Source organism: Primulina huaijiensis, chromosome 1, assembly GCF_012295235.1.
Source record: "Primulina huaijiensis isolate GDHJ02 chromosome 1, ASM1229523v2, whole genome shotgun sequence".
NCBI lineage: Eukaryota > Viridiplantae > Streptophyta > Magnoliopsida > Lamiales > Gesneriaceae > Primulina > Primulina huaijiensis.
This window is the reverse complement of record NC_133306.1, coordinates 3,895,455-3,914,037: the sequence shown is the minus strand read 5'-3', so window position 1 is coordinate 3,914,037 and position 18,583 is coordinate 3,895,455. Positions and strand designations below refer to the sequence as shown.

Genomic DNA, 18,583 nt, shown 5'->3' with positions numbered 1-18,583 from the left:
TCCCTTGTTTATATTCCAAAACATTGGAATAATTCTTGTAAATTATTTTTCTCGAACAAAAGTTCGGATTCATAATTTTCGAAATTCTCCTCCTCAAACATTTCGTTTCTTTGTAACAATAAATTTTGTGTTTGAAATAAATTAACCTTAAGCTCTGATACCATTTTCGGATAGCGCGGGGATCAATTTAATTACAATAAAAGATAAGGGTATAAATGGCATTTTTCAAAATATTTTCTCTCTCCATGTATTGGGTTCTAAATTCAAACCTAATAGGTACTGAATTGGATATTACCCTTAAAGTTTTACTTTTTGTGTTATTAGTTAGGCAAAAATTTCTTCCCCACCCCTATTATATAGATTTGATTGTTCCAAGATGTAGGATATATATATATATATTTTAAGTAAAACCATAAGATTAATACATTANCAACCCATAATCCAGGCCAACTGATATTTAATATTACAGAATAAATTACTTTTATTAATGAATTTGATGGGCATATTTGGAAATTCAAATGACCTGTCACTGTCCTCATTCCTCCACTTGGTGAGGTAGGGCCCACGGAAAACATGTGAAACCTTGTGGAAGTATCGTGGACTCATCTTTTCCACACTCGTGTCGATCCATCGTTGGCCAGTGCGTAAAATATCGGCTCATTAAACGGGACAGCTTTGCTAGATTGCATGTTCCGCAATCAATTATCATCGACGTCCGACGCGGAAAACCTTTTACTCCCACAATTTGTGTGTTTTCACTAAATCGCCCCCCCGTCTGTTTTCCTTGAGCACTATTTGTTAAATACAATTATCAAATTATCAATTTATTTAATAAACAATATCACAAAAATCTATTTTAGTATATTTGAAATTTATCTATAACTAAGAAATCTTGTCAACTTTAATGTGCTCGTATCATATTTTTTTATAATTTATTTGGTTTATATTTAAATGAGAATCAAAATATAATTATAAAAAATACTGAATAGCTACACTGTAATTTTGATATATGAACTAAAAAATAATAAAAAAAAGAATAAAAAACTCAAATAAGAATTGAACTTACAACCTCATAGCTAAGAAATAAAGGTTTTATCCGTTAAATTACATATGACTTGCATTAATTTTTTTAACATTTTATTAATATATATAATTAATAAAACAGAACATGACACAAAAAAAATTAATTATTTTAAAAGTCTCTTATGTAATAATATATAATATAGATAGTATAGAAGTTTAGAGAAGATTGGGGGCGAGAGGTGAGAGAGTAATCTTATTCGACAAATCTGGTGAGAGGGAAAAAAAGACCAAAACGATTGCCGCGTATATATTTGAGGAATTTGACCCAAAACTTCCTCATTCCTATTTAATTGTTCAGTCTTCTTCCCCAACCTCTCTTCTGCCCCCATTAATTTCTTTCACTCAAACCAACAAGTTTTTCTTATTTATTTCTTCAATTTTTTTTATATTCATCAGATTCACAAAGCCAAATAAACAAATTCATGAAGAAATCAGGTATATTCGCAGCTTCTGTCGCTGCTGCTTCCGCAACTGCCATCTCCACCACTTCTTCCTCCTCCTCCAAAATTCACTTCCCTCATGAGGTTACTTTAATATTTTCCATAATTTTTCTTTTGTGTTTTTGCGGAAATTATCAACATATATTTTTTTTTGGAAGTGTAGTGATGTTTATTCCTTTATGGATTGTTTAGATCTTATTTAATTTGTGTTGTTTTATTTGACTAATTAATGCCTTTTAAATTTACAGGATTGTTTCCAAAGGAAAAATAACGAGAATTCAGCAACGCAGGGCGTCTCTTCTTCGGATAAATTTGCGCCCAGGTTTGATGGGTTGAGATTCATAGAGACTCTGATAACTGCTCATAGATAAGATGATATGATCCGACTGTGTGTGTGTGTTTTTTTTAAGGGATATTGAGAGAAATAATTTTTGTCAAATTTTATTTTTTAAAAATAATTATCTTCAAATGTGTTTCATGTTTTTAAATACATTTGAAGATTATTTTTTTTAAAAAAATATTTGACAAAAGTTAGTGAAAAATATATATTTAATATTACTACCGGCATCATTGATGGAAACAGATTGTGACGAATTTTATTTTATCGAAAAATATTATGAAATTTTTAGTGGATCATATTTTTTTCCTTGTCTTTTCCCGAAAAATATATCGTCAAACTTTGACAATTAATATTCAAATTTTTTTGTTTAAGGTGGTGCTTGGCTGAAAATATTTAAGATTATGAATTGAAGTCCATGAATTTTTTTTATTTATTTTATTATTTGGATGCATTTATGTTGGTTATATTGCAATTTACCTCGATGTAGATGCAATATTAGTGCAGCTTCGATGTCCACATGATTTGAATGAACAAAATTCACACACATATGTGATTTTAAAATAATTAGTGGACTTCATGCATGTGTGGTTAAATTTAGGTTCTTGATTCTATCATGGGGTAGTGCTCCTACATGTAGGATGAAATCAACCCAATATTAGTTATGATAAGTTTGAAATTTATTTTTTAAATCTTTCTCCAAATCAAATCTTTGGTTCAAAATCAAATCCTCATATCCAAGCATAATTTTAGTTAAATTGTATTTAGGAAGATAGATTTGAAATCTATAAATTTTGATTATAATTTTAATGTTAATATTAAATAATAGATAGAAATCTTAAATTCATATTTTATTTATGTTCATATTAATTATACAAAGTAGAATAAATTTCAAATGTCTCTATTATCGGATTAATTTGAAATTCATCATAAATAACATGAAATATTATATATTTGCAAGAGGTAAATTTGAAATTTATTGAATTATTTCTCTAACTTACAAAAATATATTTAAAATCTATCGATTTAAATACATCATAAAGTTATCTCAGTTTCGTCTTCGTTATATTTTTACGGAGGAATCGATACTGGAGTGGCTCTACCATAAATTGAGATCACAATCATCTCTAAAAAAGAACAAATCGATCATATTTTTGAATTTGGGTTCGAAAACTGCAGCAAGAGTTAAATATCTATTGATAGATTTGATTCCTTAAATTTTGAAACCTGGCTCGAATCATGGGGACTGAAAGTTAACTTATATTTGATGTCGGGATTTAATCTTAAATCAATTCAAATCCTTTCCAAATAGGGACCAGGCTTATGTGTGATTGCTTTATGCCAAACAACACATGTTACATACGTCGAATTGTACCCTCTGGTATGGGTCATTCATCATTTCAATAGGCAACCATATTTAAGATGAAGACATTTTAATATTTATATGTGAATAAGATATAACATACTCTTATTTGGAAATAGTCATTACTTTATGGGACAAAGGAACACAGATTCAGACTAATTTGTCTGGTTTTATTTGAGACGTTCTCCTATAATTAGACTTGTTTTTTTATAGGTTGTACTCTCCTATAAATTCATCATTAGACGATAGGTTTGACATCGAATTAGTAAGAAACTGACAATCAAGCATACCTAGATTGAATGTGGCGGGCTTGAAATCGATCATTTGCAGTTTAAATTATTGACTCAGTTAATTTAATCTTATGTTTCTTGAAGTAGTAAGATTTTGACTACTTGTGATATTTAATTAGCTAACTTAAACAATATAAAATTTAAATTTTCTCAAAATGTACATAGCTCAAACTTTACATTTCAATTACTCAATTAGCACAACAGTTGCATCAATTTACTAATTATAACGATCAAACTCTTGAATTTAACTCTGATACTAATTGTGAGAGTGTATGTATAGTGTTTCTTTAGAATTTATAATTAATGATGATTGTAGAACTCAAATTTCTTATGTTGTACGCAGTGTCGTGACTCCGTATTATAAAATATTTATCAAGCGAAGCCAATTTTATTTTTATTTTTTCAAAATGCTACTAAAGTATTTAATAAAAAACAACCTTTGTGTAAATGACAATTGACATGGATATGGTGCATTTAAATATATGAGGACATCCATTTTTAACATAATCTTGCTTTTTAAAAAAACAGAAAGTAAGAGTAAATTAAGTTGATTAGTAAGCCAAAAGCACTTGTTCCATCATATGTGTTGTCCAAAAGATAGCGTACGCAAAGCATTATTTTGCAAATTGCAATCTTTTTTAAAAAGGTTCAAAGCATATTCAACCATAAATCAAAGTATATAAAGCATCTTTGGATCCTTTTTCTTGGATATTCCCATTCTTTGTTTGTGCTATTCCCATTTATCATTCCACTTTCTACTACTACTTTTTCATTTTTTTTCTTCTAATAAGATCATTTCGATAATTTTTAGCAGTTCTTTTGATTCCTCAAATTAAGCGTACAAAAATATTTTAATTCTTATTATAATTTTAATTATTATAAGTCAAACAATAAATAAAAGAATAGATTTATCATAAATTTAAGATTAAAAGAATAAAATTTTAAGTTCTAAAGAAAATAAAAGTGTTAAAATGATTAATATTTTCCTTCGAATGTACAAAATAATAAAATGATTAATATTTTCCTACGAATGTACAAAATAATATATAGAAGTGGGAGTAATTTATTTTAAAATGTGGCTCTGTATTGATGATTCGTGTGATGAGACAATTAATATAACGATGAAAAAATCGATATATATAGATAACATAATAACATATGTGTGTAATTATTTGAAGAATATAACTCATGTTGCTATCAGAGTTTATTATAATCTCTTATAAAACGTTTTAAACTTTCATTTTCTATCAATTTGGGACAAAGATATCACAACATAAGATACATAAAACAATATTTTCGAGTATGTTTCATTAACTAGTGCACAACAAAAAAAGGAAGTCATTAAAGGCTCAGTTCAAAATGATCATCGGGTCAGGCTCTACATCTTATTTTTGTCGTCTTTGAAAGTCTGGATGAGCAGAGAAGAGCTTATTGAGCCGTTCCCTGGTGTTCATCAGAGTCTTGACAGAACGAGAGTATGATAGTATTGATAGACATCTCCACCACTCCGAAAAAGAGGTTGGCGACAATAAACGCAAAACTGGAACAAACCTGAACCCACCATAACCACCTCATCAGCCTGTTTCTCATGACACTTAAGAATACACCACTCTATTGTTACCAATGAATCACGTCACACATAAATGAAATTCGCATAATCTAACAATACTATAGTGGTGCATAAATATTCATGGCAGGGCATACCAGCACAGGAACAGTGGGGAGGAGATCTTGTTGTGTGCAGACTTGTATCTATGAGAGTCTAGAATCAGAAAAGCGAAAAGTGCACTAGTGAGGGCAACACAAAGCTTCCCAAGAAAGAGAATCACGTCTCCCAACATGTTCTCCTTTCCGATCCGAAGTATGTTGCTCATAATCAATTCCGTTGCGATCTCAGAAGCTTTAAATAAACTTTTTCACGTTATTGCAATATGGAAGGATGGATATCTTAAGGTATCAAGTAGAAAAGTGAAAAGCATTTCTATAGTAATATCGCGATCCAGTTAATTTGAAGCTGTCCAGAAGATCCAAGAAGCATGACGGTTCACATACTTAATAACCCATCCTATACACCTCAGACAACATGATGAAGTGTGATGTACCATCTTTTCAAACCGGCTTTGAGGCATAGATTTGATACGTTTAAGCCTTTGACGAAGTGCTTCAAGTATGAATCGAGTTGATTCAAAAAACACAACAAAGAGGCATGGTACCATCAAATTAGAAAATTTACTATCACTGAGACAATTAGAAGATGTCATGTGCTGATTTCTCCAATTCATCCTTGAGGGTAGGATAGGAAAGATCTCTCGGTCACAATCGTTGAAAATGTTAATGCAAAAAAGAGTTGAACAATATCTGTGGCCTGAGTAGTTGGAACAGTGCTGCTGATGAACTGGAGTTTTTCAGACATTCCAAAAGTTATATAAAAAAAGAGAACAAATATTCACTCTTGAATGAACTATGATTACCGAAAAACATTACATGTTAAACAGTTTTTTATGCATTCGTCAACTCAAATCCATTTTTGGATCTCCATTTTCCAACAGCATTAGTGTTTCAATTGCTTCATAATTTTTTTTTGGAGAAAGTTTCTACATAGATTAGAATATGAAGTTGTAAGAGTTTACCCTGGATTCTGGTATTCTGGATTTGATGATTAATAGAGATGCACTGATAAGCTTTAGCGATGGATGCAGAATACAAACAAAACACACTAACTTCCAGATCAAATTAAACGGACGATTAGGCTATCTTTCAAACCATTGTAAATATAGAACTACTTACCTTGAGGACAGAGGTTGCCATAAATACACGACGGTCTATAGCGATCGAAGATAGAAGAGAAATAATCATCACAACGGTCATGAGGACAGCAACCGCATGAAGATGATTTACACCCTGAAAAGGCATAATCCACATCAAGATACATAATGCCTACAATAACAAGAATCTTTTGGAAGAAGGAAATTGAAGGCTGGAATTCTTCCTTCGAAAATTCGAATGGATCTTCGAATTCCGATTCTTTTGCCCTCAACTTCCAACATCCAAAGATAACTTAATCGGGTTACAATATTCAGAATTCAAATTCTTACTCTTGAGGATACATGATAATACGGGTCATGCTCACCAATGATAGGGGAGATGGCATCATTTCCTAGCCATCCAGCTAAAGAGCAAGGAGAAAAATATTTCAATCACTTTGTTTTGTAAGTATCTATCAACATTATTTTATAAAACTGCAGTTGGCCGGGGAAAACCAATATCATATTTGCAGATGCTACAACTAGTTTCACGATAACTATAGATATTTATTGAACAACCAAGGATCCATTGATAAACAAGACAATGGTGTATCCACTATCCAACATAGTTGTTCTACTATGGAACCCACTGTCTTAATATTCGAGTCAGTTGTAGCCTCAAGAATTAAACTAATTCTCGAATAACCACCATTTCTTACAGTTAAAATTAGCCAACACACAGAAAAAGCAAAAAAAAAAAAAATTAGATCAAGGTCCAAAAGATATGTCAAGGCAAGTTGCTAACCTTTCAAATAGTAAAACATGGTCACAGATACAATGAGAATGCTGAAAAGAGTGACTGTAATCCACGGCATTCCAGAAACAAAGCATCGGATCATCAGAAGCCATAAAATTGATGGGAACAATGGCAGAAATCCTCCACAAAGAAGTAACACAGGCCATCCTTTTCCAACATCTGCCACATATCTCTGCAAATATTTTCACAGAAAGAAACCATTTTCAGTTTTAAACATCAATGTGATGGACTGAACATAAACCATTAATTCCACGAGATTGAAATCTTTACAAGTCAGAAAATTAATTTTGAGAGTATTTTTTATCCTGAACCCCTCCATCGATCCTCGATCCCATGAACTTTTCTAACATATATGAAAACAGGACATTCTACTTTGAATCACTCACAATTTTTCATCGAACAAGACAAGAATAATATTTATAGAATAGTTTAATATTTTCTTCTCAAGTTAGCTAAAAAACTGAGATGAACTGGCCTCCAAAGCTCCATTTCCTGCTACATTCTTGTAGAAGAACAGTAAAAAATACAAAACAAAAACAAAGTAGCCAATCTAACCTTTAACACTGATAACTGAGAGTTAATAGATTTGTGGATGGATTTATCGATTGCAATGTCGTCTATGACTTTCTCACCCCCCCCCCCCCCCCCCCCCCCCCCCCCCCCCCCCCCCCCNAAACATTCGATGCACGGGCAATGAACTGACAACTCCAGTATACTGACAAGGGAAAATAAAAAAGAAAACAAAGTACATTTCAAATCCAGCAGTTCACAGCTCCGTTATATGCCATGAGTTTTTCTTTGGTTCCGGGATCATCAATCAAATCAATAGGTCGAATCTTGTAATACTCTAATTAACATTGACACTCGGAAATATAACTGGATAGCAAGGACCCTGAAGCTGAAGAGATGTGTTCCTGAGTTGAGGAGTAAGGTCAGCGAAATAATCATAGGTTCTGTCGATCCAGTCGTCGAGTGATAGACTGACATCCCCCACCGGATAGTCGCAGACCCAATTTAGTGAGTCTTCAGATGGGACAGGAGGGACTGGACAATCCAATAAGGAAATACTCCGGGCATTGGATAGTTCAAATTTGCTATCCTTCAAACTGGTTTGGTAGACCTGGCTAGGATTTAACCAGTATCTGAGTCCCAGTTCACGGAGATCTTGTTCAGCATGTTTGTCACCACACAAGTTCCCATTACAATCCAATCCATAGTTTAGCCTGGCAAACAAAAAAAGGTAAAAGCTGGAACTCATAATGGATAAGTGAACTCACATTCATGTAAAAATATTCCAACAAGAACTTTAATTTTTTGCTTCTCTGGTCCGCAAATAGATTTTGCAGCCTCACCATTTAATCAGAAAAAGTACAACAGAATGTGAAAAGCTTATATATGATTGAGAATGAATGGATTAATTTAGCAACATGTTCAAGAGTTTAGCTCCTAAATAATCTCAAGATACACAAGAATAATTGCTTAATAGATACAAGTATATACAAGGCAAACAAATAATTGAGAATCGATTATTTGTATTCCTAGATATGCTAACATGCCCCCTCAAGATGGAGGTTCCAAGGAAACACCAATCTTGCAAATGATATGTCGATGACGGGACCAGATAATGGTTTGGTGAGTGCATCAGCTAGTTGATCGACATAGGAGACATCTGAGACCCAGAGTTTGGATTGTTGCACCAAAAATGATAATCCAGAGCGATGTGTTTCATGCGAGAGGCACAGGAAAGGTCGTAGCTGGGCCAGGGGAGCGGGTTGGCCAACTAGCAGTTGTGCTTCAAAGTTAAGCAGCTTTCATGAAGTTCATCAAACCTGATAGATTGGTCACGTGCTTGAATGGCATGAGAAAGTTCTTTGTAGTTCTCATCGAGACCATTGAGAATTTTGAGTGTGAGATCTTCGGCATCAACCGGGACATTCATGAGAGCCAGGGCATCAACATTGGCTTTGATGCCATGGCCCATGGAGAAACTCAGTGATGGATATTGTACCTTTCACCAGTTGAGAGAGTTGTGCCTTGAGTTGCATAACGCGACCTGGGCTGGGGGCACTCAGCATAAGTCTTGACAAGTGTGGTCCATGCCTCATAGGATGTGTCAATAAATGGGATGAGAGTAGGAGAGAGTGCACCAATGAGAGCACTGAGCAAGAGTTGGTCCTGACGGATCCAAACGAGTAGTTGGGGTTGGGCACAGTAACGTCGTTGCGGGTGATTGTGGAAGGCGGGCATGGCGTCGAACCATCAACGCAGCGGGAAAGGATTGCCACCAAGCACTTAAGATAACCCATCGTTGAGCAAGTCATAAGAATCATCAAATACGTGGAAAGAATTGCCCAAAAGCTGTTCACTTCACTATTTTCGAAAAAAAGAGAAAATAACCCTCAACATATTTTAGATTTTAATCATTTAAATTATTAAATTTGATTTTCGTTCAATAACTGAATTTTTTATATTTTAATCTTTTTTTTTATTCTGAAACACAAAATTCAGATCTATCAAACTTATGATAGAGATTGAAAAAACTATCAATCAAAAACCCACACCACCCTTAACCTTGTTATTCTAAAACCTTGACTCATGTTACAAAAATTAAACTTATATTACACATTAAATTTATTTTTTTTTCAATTTTTAGCAGGTTAATTTTAATTTAAGTCATATAAAATTAATTCTCACAACATGCGTCACATAAGAGAAAATCAGTGCCAAATAATTCATATTCGATGGATTTAATGATTTTAGACCAAAACAAAACAAAAAAAATCAAATTATTATATGAAAACTAAACTTCGACAAGTTAAAGAACTAAAATTCAAAACATATCAACTCACGAGACTAAAATTACAAATTTTCCTAAAAAAATAACTTATCACAGTTTTTGCCGAATATGTTCTTTTAACTTATGATTTTATTAGCACATAAAAGAAACACGAATGTGTCCCTAACATACTAATGTGTCCCTGACATTTAGGTCTACCAAAAACACAGTTAGCCTCAGGGCACGACAAAGTCGTCGAATGAATGGAAAATATACACCTTCGGAAAATTGCACGATTAAGAATGATAAATACTTGTTTTTATCCCATATTAAATAACGGCCAACCATCATGGAAAGCCATTCATGGATCGTTTGCACAAATATCTTCTCAGGAAAGCCTGGCAGCGCCACGAGAACACTTCCAGTATATTAAGGCAAAATAATCGCACAGCTTGTTTTTCCCCTCACGTTCTATGCGTTGATTGATGACCGCTGGTTCATGTCAGGTGTAACCAATTTTCACCACGTAGTGTCATGTAATCCAAGTTAATCTCCGACTGACGAACTACTAGGAGATTCCTTCCTTATCATTTGTATAAGGTCATGCACCACTTCAGACATTGGTGGCCTGTATTCAGGTTCCGTCTGCACATGCAATCTCAGTTGTATAAGAAAGTAATCAGGGGAAACCTGGTCAGATGCTAATTGGGAAAAAGCATGAATAGCTAAAAGAGAAAAATAAAAAAAGATTTGGGTCGCTGTCTTTTACAACTTTTTTGCTACAAAGAGAATTTATTTAAAATGGATCATGTGCCATAATCTAGACATAATCAATACATCTGGAATATCACACTACTGAACTTTTTACAATCAAAACTTCAGTGAAGCAGAATTAGAAACATGGTATGATCGTGAGCATTCGTGAGAAGCTATAAAACCTGGTGAAAAGGAACATCAAATTTGTCACCTGGACACAGCGGGAGATAATGTCGGCAAAGTGTGATAAAGATTTCACTGGATAATTTCCACTCAGAGCAGGATCAACCATCCGGGACAAGGCGTCAATGTCATGAAGCTGAGGAATTGCCCATCTTACCAAAAATTGCTCACCTCGAGTCCGTGTCCTAGTCAAGATTTATAGAAAATAAGGTAGTATACAAAGACAAACCAAAAACTAAGCAACTTTATGGAATGAAGTATTACCGATCGTAAGACATTCTACCCGTTAACAGTTCCAACATGACGACTCCAAAACTGTAAACATCGCTCTTTGAAGTGTATATTCCAGACTCAAACTCGGGGGCACCATATCCATAGGTTGTGAGAAGCTGGCCTGACAACTGACATATAAAGTGGAATAGTCATTAGCATACTTTTTCGGTGGCAAATCACGTGAATATTATTAGCAGAAAAACGAAGTTTAATGCTTTCACACATTGTTTAAGATTTGTCAAGGATGGCTGTTCGGTCAATTTTAACTGTTTCGTGAAATACACCAAGCATGATTTCCGAAGTTAATAACGATCTTGAAAAGTACCTGAAATGAAGTATTACATATACAGAGGTTCATGTGTTGGCTTTTAAATTTTACAGATAAATTAAATTTCATTTTCTTCAACTTGAAATTCTCAGTACAATTGTTCACAGCATCTGGCCCTTGGGCAGGTCTTTACCTGTTTGGTTGAAATGTTATTCCACCTTTCAAATACAGGCAGCGCAAAGATTTCTGCACTGCATCAAACTGTTTTAATGGATTACGCACAGTAGGATGCATCTAGTGGGGTTCATTTTACTAGGACCAAGTCAAAATTTCAAAAAAGTACTGTTCCGCACAGGATTGAACATGATGAAACAATTGGTGTTTAACAATTCACTGGAGTCCCTAGCTAAACAGTTCAAGTTTTTTCCATTGTCATATTGTTTCTACTAAATTATCAGCATCAAGGAATTGAATATACATGTTTGGTTGGGATACCGAATTGATATTAAAGTTACCTGACTTACAACTCCAGAGGATATCAATGAAGCCAAACCACAATCAGAGACATGGACGGAGAGTTCATCATCCAGTAGAACATTAGCAGACTTGAAATTCCTGTGAATTACAGGCGGTTCACAGACCTCATGAAGATACCTTCATGAAACAGTTCAGGCAGAATTAGAAACTTAATAATTATTTAACAGCAGAGCACATAAATGCTATATATCCTCCGGAACGTAAACTTCAAAATCTAGAAAAACATGTGAGGAAATTAAAAAACTAAAAGAATTCTGCCGAAGGAAAGAAAGAAACCATCAGATAGATATTGTAGACTATGGTCAATGGAAAGAAACAAATCTTCAATCAATCAGACACAAATTGATTATATTAAATTTCATATTTCAAATTTTAAGAAGAAAACAAAAAATGGTAATCATGTGTATTGAATTAATATCACTTACTCTAATGCTCTTGCAGTTCCAAGTGCCATCCTGATACGGGTGTTCCATGAAAGTTTTTTCTTAAATTCATCGTCAGAGTGCAGAGCATCCTGAAGTGTTCCAAAGGTACAATATTCATAGATGAGCAGTCTCTGTCCGTGCTCAGCGCAATAACCCATGAACTCAACAACATTAGCATGTCGAATTTTATCGAGATTATTAACCAACTCAATGAATTGATCATCCTTCTGTTGGTTGATAACTCTTTTGTCCAATTTCTTGATTGCAAGCAACTAAAGAAAAATAGGAGAGAACTAAATTTCAAATAATATCTTTTCAAGTAGTAAGAGCTAAAGTTTCTTCCAAACGATAGAGATATGAACATAAAAATTTGCAGGAACAAAAACAACTGTTGTCACCATTCATAAATCATTGATTCCATCAGGAAAAGAAACAATCTGAGAGAGAGAGAGAGAGAGAGAGAGAGAGAGAGAGAGAGAGAGAGAGAGAGAGAGAGAGAGAGTGTTTTGGGCGGATGGTCCCATCAAATCCCTTTTAGCAAAATTATTCTCAGTTCGAAAGTATGATTATTTGAACATCATTCTTCAATTGGGAGCACACAAACTAAGAGGTGAAGTCCTATGCTGCCTGATGTTTACAGCATATTTCCATCTGTTAACAGGCTCATGCTTTCTTGACTGCTTCATATCATTAATAATTTTCCATTTCCATTTTCTTTCCGTGTCTCATCTTTCTTCTATCTTCCAACCTCGATGCTTGATGTTAGGGAACAATTGAAGGGCATAACGAGGAGTGCCTTCCTCGTGAGATGAGATAACATGCTCTAGTCTTACCGGTTGGTTGGTATATCATTTGACACGAATACACTGTGAAGGGAGATACCTCATGAAGGAAGGTGTAAGATAGTGAGCTCCTAGCACACGAAATGGAAGTTGTAATGTGCACAATTATTGGTGTTACACCAGGTATAGCTCAGCCAGTGCAAGACCATTTTTTAGGTGATTACTACGATTTACCATTTGAGGAGTAAATGTGATGTGAATGGTGGAAATAGTGAAACTGGTCGAGTTCAATAGTACTTTGATACATTGTGTGCATAATAGAGGGATTGTCTCCAAGATATAAAGATTCTGTATTTTATGCGATATCATGTACATATTTGAGGTGAATATGAATATCTGATGACATCATGTTTTCGCTCTTAGAAATTCACCCAAGTTAAGGATATATACTATTTAAAAAAAAACCCATAAAGGAGATTAGCAAACATTGGGCTACATTAGTTGAGGTGGAAGGCATCAGGATGCACCAGCCTTATAAATCCACAGTCTCGGGAGTAATAAGTAATTAAATACATATCACCTAGTCACTATGAGATCTAGATGCCTAAATATATATGAAAACTACAGGAAAACTAAATCTGACACCCGGAAAGAAAAAATAGTTATAAACGATTTAGCCTGTATAAATGGTTGAAAGTATTACCTTTCCATCAGGTAGATCTGCTCTGTAAACATTTCCTAGCATTCCACTCCCAATAAGATGTTCTTGTGAAAAGCTATTAGTATACTGCTGAAGAGATGCTATTGTGTAAGCTTTCACAGAAGTGGCAGGAAGACGCAAAGGCTTTTCTGCCAAGGCTTCAACTGCTGCAATAGGGTTTACAATAACCTTCTGTGGGGGGAAAGGTGGGGGTGGGGGTGGAGGTGGAGGCGGAGGTGGTGGTGGCATTACATCCAAGTCAAAGCCACTCAAGTCTATCTCATGATAATTCTTCCTAGGTACTCCACCCATCTGTTTCTTATTCACCTCCTCTTCATCACTACGTGGTTTGGGAATTGAACCAAATGCTCTAGGTTGATTCTCTTCCTTTGGCCTCACAAGAACTACAGGGGAAGCTGTTCACAAAATAAAAAACGTGTCATTATAATGGGGTCTTGGCACGGAATATATGTTTCCGTTCAATAGTCCAAAGCACTTCTGTTTTCATGTATATAAATTACTAACACGAGCATTTTCTTAAAAAAAAGTTGCTCATAAAACTAACCATTTTTACAAACTTCACAAATTTATAAATGACTCTGAAAGGTGCCGGAAAATTCAATATTGAACTACTTTAAATATATTTAGGAACTGAAGCTTCAATCCCAAGCTCATGGAAAACAGGAAAAGTGTGTTTTAGTACATGCAAATATACGAAAAGAACTTTTCATTACCCTTCTCTTCATCATTTCTTGGTTGGATGACTAAACCACCACCTTGAGGAGTTTCTCTAGCTCCATTATATGGAGTTACTTCGCGCTGTTTTGGGGTTCTATATGTTTCTCTTCTTTCACGAAGGCATCTTGGCACAAAAAGTAGGGCTGCTAGTAGGAGTATTATGAATGATAACACGGATGCAATGGAGATCCATACAATTCTTTTTGTGCCCAAAGATTTTTTTGAATTTTGAAAATTTGATTCCTTTGAATTAGACGGCCCATCGGCCTGATTTCCAGGTCTTTGTCCGGAAGCTGGAGGCGATCTGTTGGACGTTGGTGGTGTTTTATCAGAAGTTGGTCCAGGAAAAAATGGTGGCGCTGGTGGTCCTGAGGATATTGGTGGGGATAGTGGTGCAATGTTAATATTGAACAGATTCCCATCTTTTCTGCAGTTCAGAAAAGAAAATTTGGAATTAGATAAGAAAATCACCAATACTAAGATATTTCTGGTAGTTTCTACAGGATGGTATTGTGGATTTTTTTTATATTTTAAACTAGCATTGCAGCAAACAAGTTTTGTGCAGAAGGAAGCTGCTGCAATTACAGAATTCGAGCTATAGTTACTCCCGGTTCCAACAATATACTTATCCACGAGGGAGGGGCAAAGACAAAATTATCTATGTTTTCTGATATATCAAAAGGTATAACAAATGAAAGTGCTTCTGCAACTCATTTCATATAAAACATTTCATTGTTTGAGAACGGATCATAGGAGACCTTTTTCTTGTACAAGCGAAGGCAATAAATTAAAAATGCAATTTGCAAGTAAGATTTTACATAATGCTAAAATATAAATTTGGATGTAAGACTTCAGTCCTGTGCTCAGATAAAATTTTTACGGATTAAGAAATCTTGTCATTTTCTGTCACATGACGAGATAAATGAATACGAGGATGCACAAATATCACATAAGACTGACATAAATTCAACAAAAGGGAATCCTATCAATTTCACTATCAATTTGTCAGAAAAACGCGCTGAAACAAAATTGAGTATTTCAGACCTACCGAAAATTGGGAATGCTCGACACCTTTTCAGGTATTGGTCCAGAAAATAGATTATTCCTTATATCTCTGTCAGATTGAAAGAGACATTCAATGGGCTTGTTACCGGAATTCGTTAAGGATGACAGAATATTACATGGTAAGAGTTATACAAATCTCTAAGGGGAGGATCTTGTAAGACATCAAGAGTTCCAGAAAGCTGATTATTCTGCAAATGACTGCCAATTATGAAATTAATAGCCATTATATTCCCCCCCACCCCAAAAAAAAAAACAGAAATAATGACTTGACAGAAGAAGGCAATATACTCACAGGGTAGTAAGAGCTGACAAATTTCCCATTGATGGTGGCAACTCCCCACTCAAGTTATTACTCGAAAAATCTCTGTGAAAGAAAATTTTGGGATCCATTACATACATCATAACATCATTGTCCCAATAATACATGCTTCGGTATTTGGTACGCACAGATTAACCAACAGTGTCAGGCCTTCAAAAGCATCTGGAATTTCTCCAGTTAATTCATTGTTGTTAAGAGACCTGAAGGAAACCATAAATTGTGAAGGAAAGATGACAGCAAAATAGTTGAGAGTTAACCGATGCACAAATTAGTGGTTATCAATACTTACATCGCTGATAGTTTGCTCAAAGACGATACAGAACTAGGTATATTGCCAGTCAGCTTGTTATCTGAAAGAAAACTGCCGAACGTAAAGAAAATTGATCACATTTCTCGTTTGGATAGGAACATAAAATAACTTGCAACACACAAAAATATTGGTAATGTAGAATATGAACTCTGCTTCCATTTTTCCTCAATTTACTATCACTTTTATCCAGAATGTGCCAGAACATACAAGGTTACCAATGTATCAGGTAAACTATTAGGAATGCTGCCCCCAATAAGGTTGTTGCTCAGTTCTCTGCGATAAAACCAAGAAGCTGTTAACAGCAAGATAGGCAACACAACATAAATTATTTGACCGAGACATAAAAACAGGGTTCTTTCTATAACACCAAAACGGGGTTCTTCCTATAACACCAAGCAAAATACTGAGGGAGGATGGGACTGACATTGTGGGATCAAGTGAGACCAAGATATGATTCATATAGAATCAAATCAAGAAGCATAATCCAATGGTTACTAGTGCACCAAGAATATATTGCCCCACACAGTAACAATTCCTGCACATATTTACTTTCAGAAGAAAAATGCAAATGTGATTGTTAGAGTGGCACTCACATATCTTGAATGGAAGAAAATGCTCCAAGATTGTCACCCAACTCTCCACCTAAATTCGCTCCAATAAGCTTTCTACAAAATGAGATGCAATGCTATAAGCTCTTAAATTCTCCTTAACTACCATAAAAGGCGAGTTAGAATGAAGAGATCCTTACATTGAAATTATGAATGAGTTAGTAATATCACAGCCAACACCTTGCCAAGGTTGGGCACATGGGTCTCCACCAGTGGCAACCCACCCCGGAACAGAGGGAGATCCCAATGAAACATATAAGCTATTGATAGCAGCAACTAATCCAAAAATAACATAAAACCAAAAGCAAAATTACGGTAATTAGTATAATCGGTTGGGTTAAGAATAGAACATGCATGTTCAAACAAGAATGTCGACATAGAAAGCATCGAACAGATAAAGAAACAAACATTCGACTATTTCTCATCCTATAAAAAGCTCAACCAAAAAGTCATAAAATGAAATTAAACATTCTAATGTATGCTAACAATAGCATGCAGCATGAAGATGACTATATGGATATAGGATAAAATTGATATTTTGATTCCTAAATTGCCCCCACTATCTCATTTTCTGGTTCTGGCCCACCTTGGGCTAGTTTAGATCCAATGTTCCATCTAAGAACAAACCGCTACCTTTCACCAAAACAGTGATGAATGCAGTCTCATAACAACATTATCCTCCAATGGCTTATAGTCCATTTGGCACAAAAGTCTCATGTTTGGGACGAAGCTCGGGTTGAACAGTCCATTATAACAAACCCTTCTCCAAACTCAAAAAAAAAAAAAAAGAGCCTTATCTCTATGCTCAAAATATAGGTATAAATTCTTGCTTACCACCAAAGTACGCTAATAAATTAGGTTATTAGTTATCGAATTATCCGAACAATCCAAGATAAATTACAAAATCAATCTTCACCAAAGTTGTTCATGCTGAGAACTAACATTTGAGCTTCACGAGTAAGAAAAAACCAGCATACAACAAATCTCCTTAGCTGTAGTTGGACTCACCATCATTAGGATTGGTATACCCAAAGCACATTCGGATAGCGCAAACCAAAGTAAACCCAAGCAAGATCTCCAAACCGAGGCAACTCACACCAGATTTGTTCACACCCATTGATCCAAATTATGACACGGTTATCTTCAATCTACCTTCCGGAAAAGCACTCCGCAAAGCCAATACATACCACGTCCATCCAATCTGCAAAAAGTACACCGTAAAGAAAAGCAAAAAAGAAATCCAGATGCAAGAATCTCTCCAACTCCCCACATTCTTGAGCAAAACAAGTAAACTGCACTTTACAAAATTATTACAATTACCGCCAGTCATCGCCAAACAAAAAAAGGTGGAACTACAATAAATGAGCAAAACTGAACTGACCCTTGAAATCAAAATTTAAAGGATATCATCACCAAATGACGACACCTCATTGATGGAACCTAGCCTTAATGATCCATCAACTCCCAGAAAAAAACCAAAAATAAAAACATTTATAACAAATTATTACCCACAAAAAAGGGTTGAACTAACTCCTCAGATAGCATTAATTAAGCAAAAAAAACACACACACACACAAGATTGAACTAAAGAAAGAAGGACAAGAGGAAAGGCAACAGCACCTTTAGATTTAGCTGGAAACGGGCAAAAAGCTTCAATAAAGTTGAAGAGATTTGGAAACTCTTTCACTTCCAGAGGAGTTTCTCTCTCCTGAAAAGCAAGCAAATGCTGAATGAATGAGATGAAAGTGAGTGAAAAGTCAGACGCACCT

The 18,583-nt window shown here is 34.8% G+C and overlaps 3 protein-coding genes and 1 long non-coding RNA gene across 8 annotated transcripts; 1 reads left to right on the top strand and 3 right to left on the bottom strand.

Annotated features, from left to right (window-relative positions):
* The first annotated feature begins 1,375 nt into the window (after positions 1–1,375).
* LOC140983702 (uncharacterized) lies at positions 1,376–2,157 on the top strand. The gene is made up of 2 exons (XR_012176497.1): positions 1,376–1,607; positions 1,772–2,157. It is a non-coding gene; the product is annotated as an uncharacterized lncRNA (long non-coding RNA).
* A 2,554-nt stretch (positions 2,158–4,711) lies between these two features.
* On the bottom strand, positions 4,712–7,715 carry LOC140978273 (choline transporter protein 1-like). The gene is made up of 5 exons (XM_073443175.1): positions 7,630–7,715; positions 7,063–7,246; positions 6,609–6,682; positions 6,301–6,414; positions 4,712–5,064 (listed from the first exon to the last, which is right to left on the bottom strand). Exons 2-5 carry the CDS (start codon positions 7,154–7,156, stop codon positions 4,942–4,944), a joined length of 405 nt encoding a protein of 134 aa, XP_073299276.1. The 5' UTR covers positions 7,157–7,246; positions 7,630–7,715; the 3' UTR covers positions 4,712–4,941.
* Positions 7,716–7,741: 26 nt separating this feature from the next.
* LOC140971145 (choline transporter protein 1-like) lies at positions 7,742–9,365 on the bottom strand (the record flags this gene model as incomplete). Its single annotated transcript, XM_073433285.1, has 3 exons — positions 8,904–9,365; positions 7,931–8,297; positions 7,742–7,789 (listed from the first exon to the last, which is right to left on the bottom strand). Coding segments are annotated over exons 1-3 (567 nt in total), but the record flags the coding sequence as incomplete, so codon positions are not given.
* Positions 9,366–10,105: 740 nt separating this feature from the next.
* On the bottom strand, positions 10,106–18,583 carry LOC140978248 (protein STRUBBELIG-RECEPTOR FAMILY 3-like). Of its 5 annotated transcripts, none has more exons than XM_073443144.1 (17): positions 18,435–18,583; positions 17,823–18,015; positions 16,955–17,090; positions 16,800–16,871; positions 16,414–16,479; positions 16,186–16,257; positions 16,025–16,096; positions 15,870–15,941; positions 15,710–15,775; positions 15,561–15,626; positions 14,509–14,939; positions 13,778–14,178; positions 12,293–12,564; positions 11,846–11,984; positions 11,054–11,190; positions 10,818–10,974; positions 10,106–10,495 (listed from the first exon to the last, which is right to left on the bottom strand). In XM_073443144.1, exons 2-17 carry the CDS (start codon positions 17,929–17,931, stop codon positions 10,397–10,399), a joined length of 2,367 nt encoding a protein of 788 aa, XP_073299245.1. In that variant the 5' UTR covers positions 17,932–18,015; positions 18,435–18,583; the 3' UTR covers positions 10,106–10,396. The 5 variants fall into 5 exon arrangements, with proteins under 5 accessions (XP_073299245.1, XP_073299227.1, XP_073299236.1 ...); XM_073443126.1 differs by having other exon boundaries at positions 13,778–14,190; positions 18,435–18,582; XM_073443135.1 differs by lacking the exon at positions 18,435–18,583 and adding an exon at positions 18,241–18,379 and having other exon boundaries at positions 13,778–14,190.